This window comes from Daktulosphaira vitifoliae, unplaced genomic scaffold (assembly GCF_025091365.1).
Source record: "Daktulosphaira vitifoliae isolate Bord-2020 unplaced genomic scaffold, ASM2509136v1 Scaffold_1, whole genome shotgun sequence".
Lineage (NCBI taxonomy): Eukaryota > Metazoa > Arthropoda > Insecta > Hemiptera > Phylloxeridae > Daktulosphaira > Daktulosphaira vitifoliae.
In genome coordinates this window covers 63,568,852-63,573,185 of record NW_026099572.1, presented here as the reverse complement: position 1 = coordinate 63,573,185, position 4,334 = coordinate 63,568,852, and the positions used below count along the sequence as shown (strand labels likewise).

The window sequence follows — 4,334 nt, the reverse complement described above, 5'->3', positions numbered from 1 at the left end:
AAAAAAAAAAAAAAAAAAAATCATTCCAACAAGGCACTATATTAAATCATACAGCTATAATTTATATGTATTATAATATCACTTATCAGAGAAAAAAATTGTACATGATATTAGATTATTTAAAATTAGAAATTTATATTATAATATAGTCGATTATATACCCTTGCCACACCATAATTTTTACTTAAAATCTTCTAATTTGTAACAAATAAATAATGATTTATTGTAAATCTCTATAAATCTAACTTTGATAATTTTGAAATAAATGAAAAATTAATAATTTATTTTTATACATAACTCATCAAAATTATTTTTTAAATAAATACTTAATTGATAACTTACTTTAAGTTTTATCAAATCTTCAATCTCCCGAGTAATATGATTAATATCATTTTCAATTTTACTCAACTTTGGAGCAATATCATTAATTTTTTTATATTCAGGGGCAGGTTCATCAATGGTAGGTGAAATTGCTTCTACTTGAGGATTATATGCACTTGTAGAGGGGGGTTCCTACAAATAAAAAGTTTTAGTGTCAAAGCATAATAATTTTAGCAAGTTAACTTACAGCTATTTCTATTTTAAGGGGTTGCTGTGGTGATATTGGATGAAGCAACTTAGGTTTTTTCAAAGGTGGTGGAGGTCCATGATCTGGCCTTTCTCTCATAAAACTCATAGAGACTGTATTATGTGAATTATGGTTTAAGGATTCATCTCTATAATGTTCCAATCTATAACAATGAATAAGTAGTAAAATTCTATAGGATTTATTTGAAGTAAAAAACACATTTTTAATAATAAATATATTAACAGAAATTTTTATCATTATATTCATCAACATTCATTTTTATGTGAAAAATTATGAATCTATAAAGTACTAAAAATATTAACTTACTGCAAACGACTTCGTTGATAGTAATCACTAGTAGCTGATAGCAATGATATACGATTTTGTCTTCCAACTACTGGCATCATATCACTTCTTGATAGCTCAAATGGAACACCAATTGTAACACCTCTATCAGATATCTAGATAAAATTGATAAAATACTTTTATCATGTTGGTTTTATCAAATTAATTTAATTATATAAAAAGAATTACATTTAATCCTCTTGAATGATATGGAACATCCCTGTAAGCATTTGAAACTGTTGTTGTAGCAGGCATGTACATAGGTTGAGAAACGTATCGTACATTAGCAGGATATCCAACATAACTATTGTGCACTGGACCAGCACCAGATGAAGATGTCTTAAATGGACTATTTTCACCTGATACTTGAGCTGCACCATGGTTAACATTTCTTCTAAAAATTAATATATAATAAATTATACTTAATATATCATGAGATTAGCATAGTTACAATACAAAATATAATAGTAATACAATTCTTCAATGATTATTTTTAACAAATTAAATATTTAAATTTTAAATTATTCTTAGGAAAATAAAAAAATTACAAGAGATTAACTATTTTAAAACTAAATTATAATATAATAATCACTGGCTAATGAAACTATATTTTTTAAATTTATATCATTTAAATAAATTACATAAAAATTATGTCATTTAACTAAAATAAATTAATCTATTTAATAATTATCATTACAGGGTATTTAATTGAAATGTTGTACAGTAATATAAAATCATTAATAAAATACAACATACCCATGAATTTGAGAATTTCTTTGAGGATAAGCCATTTGTGCTTGTGAAGGCATGGCAGGACGGTCCAAATGAATAACTGTTTGTTGAACAGCTTCCATAACAATATTAACTGGACCAAAGCTGTTTTTTTTCCACTGTAAGAATTATAAAAATAATATTAATAATAAACATTTTTTTTTTAATTTTGAAAGTAAATTTAATAAAAAATATGATGATAGATAATAAATATGATCATATGGTCCTACACTAGCCTTAACTAAACTATAACAAAACAGTCTAATTTGTATAAAATTTAAGTTAAAGGAATTCTACAGATCTTATAAATAAGCTGTTTAAACATAAAATTAATATTTAATTTTCTAAGAAATAGAAAATAGCTATCTCTTTTAATTTGATAATTTATAATAATAATGAATTTATTTCTTATCAAAAACTACTTTTTTTAAGGATTTAATTATTTCTTCAATATATTGAGATGTATTCAATATTTTGGTAATATATTTCAAAACTTTTCATATAATTATAAAACTATTGAAAAATAAATGTCATTTTATTAAAATATGAATTAGCATTTGAGATATTCTTTAAGTTCATTTATGCAAACAAATTGAAGCTTGAAAAAGTCTTATTTCATAAGTTAACAAATATATAATCACTATCATTGCCAATATCTTGTCAAGTTTTACAGAAGTTTTTAATTGGATTTTAAAAACAATTTGATACACTGTTTTGAGTGTTTATAGATAGGTTATATGATCAGTATGTTGTCCAATTAAAATGTTTGTTTCTTATAATTAAAATTAACCTATATTTTTTTAAATATAAAGTTTTCAAAGCAATTGGTATATAAAAAACTGTTATTTGTAATAAACATTTATTTAATTTTAATAATTATTAAAAAAATCTATTTTGAAAAAAAACTAGTTTAAAACTGTATAAATTCAGTTTTTAATATTAAAGACAAAACTAAAAAAAAATGGAGTTTTAAACTTTAGTTTATAAATAATTTTGAAAATAATTTCTTAAAAATCAATATAACAATAGGTTGCAATTGAAATAATATTATATGTATCTTATAATTGTATAAACTAGATTTAATTGATTTTTGAAAAACAATCAAAGCACGGCATTGACATTGTTGATTTATCATTTATCATTTGGTTTTAGAAACATGCAATAGTTGTTTTAACATAAAAAATGCTACAACATGGCCACATAAAACTTATTAGGTCATTTTCGACGGACCACGTGAAGATGAAATATCAACGCCTATGACCCAAAAAAATTATAAATATTATATTTACTTTTCACTATTGCATCAAATAAGCATGTTTTAGATATTGGATTTGCGATATCAACAACGGGAACTCAATTTCCAACATACAAATCTGTACCATTTTATTACAACCACGCACTACGCGATTGTGCGCACCGAATACACTAATTAAAATTATTTTAGTTAAAAGCACTTGAACTACGAACAAATTGTATAACAACTAACTTTTAACAACAAAACAAAAATATCAACATTTTTTCTTCCTCATTTTCGCTACTATGATTTTTATAATCCGCCTACAAAAAGTTCTCCGCTGGGGACGATTACTCGCTGACATCAAACATCTCTAAACAGGTTCGGGCAAATCCATACAGTTGTTCCCGTGAGGGTAAAGTACCACGTACAGTCTCACGGTATTTACAGTACCGTTTAGGTGGGGAATAAGTAAAACAAGGAAGGCGACTAGTCATTCGCCAACGAAACACAACAAAATGGATTTACCAGGCTTGCAGTTCTGTCTATCAGTACAATAATTATGGAACTTCATAACAAAGCGATACAATAAAATAAATTAATACGTCATGCAATCATAAGGTTATTTATTTATAAAACGAGCTTAAGGTATTAAGAATAATTCTCTTAATTTTTTTAGTATCAAATAGTCTTAATTGGATTATAATACGTAAACGTTTTTCAAATCAAGATTTTCGATTACGGTATAGGTATCATAATTTGTGTAAAGTAAAAAATATTAATAAAATTGTATACTACCGTTTTTTAAAAACAAATATACTGAATTTTTTACCTTAGGTATTAATTTACGAAATAGTCCTATGATGATAATATTTTTTTAATTATTTTTATTTAATTTTTCACAATTAAAAACAGTTTTATGATGAAATGATCAATAATTCTATTATTCAAGGAATTATTTTCCAAATTTAGATGCAAGCTAATCAAAGAACTTATATTAGAATTAACATAATAATAATCACTGATAATTTTAATCAGTGGTGTTAAATAAATATTTAATTTGATCAATAACTAATGATCATTAAATTTAAAATACAACAAACAAGCAATAATTTTGAATGACATTCCTGATTTAATATATTCAGTGTTGTGAAACTCATCGATCTAGTAACTGATAGTTAAATCAGAAACGAAATTTATCTGTATATCGAAATTAATTTTTAGAGAAAAAGTTAGTAGGTAATAATATTTAGATAATTCATATTTAATATGGCTTTTGCAATTGTTATATTATAAATGGACTTTAATAAATTTATTTTTAGGGATGTGTATTCAGATTACACGGATTACCCTAAACAAATGTTTGATCTAGTCTTGAATTTCTATTTTTTAAGAGTTTAAAATCCACTATAAAAT

The 4,334-nt window shown here is 24.2% G+C and overlaps 1 protein-coding gene across 3 annotated transcripts in view; it reads right to left on the bottom strand.

The window, feature by feature from the left end:
* LOC126893623 (uncharacterized) overlaps positions 1-3,288 on the bottom strand; it is a 15,790-nt gene extending 12,502 nt beyond the window's left edge. For 2 of the 3 annotated variants that reach the window (XM_050663996.1, XM_050663997.1), the window contains exons 1-6: positions 2,974-3,288; positions 1,670-1,803; positions 1,103-1,307; positions 896-1,029; positions 569-731; positions 343-513 (exon numbers count right to left, since the gene is read on the bottom strand). In XM_050663996.1, the coding sequence (XP_050519953.1) occupies positions 343-513; positions 569-731; positions 896-1,029; positions 1,103-1,307; positions 1,670-1,767 (771 nt within the window). In that variant the 5' untranslated portion in view covers positions 1,768-1,803; positions 2,974-3,288. The remainder of the gene's footprint in view (positions 1-342; positions 514-568; positions 732-895; positions 1,030-1,102; positions 1,308-1,669; positions 1,804-2,973) is intronic. The other variant, XM_050663998.1, reaches the window with a different exon arrangement.
* Between the last annotated feature and the right edge of the window lie 1,046 nt (positions 3,289-4,334).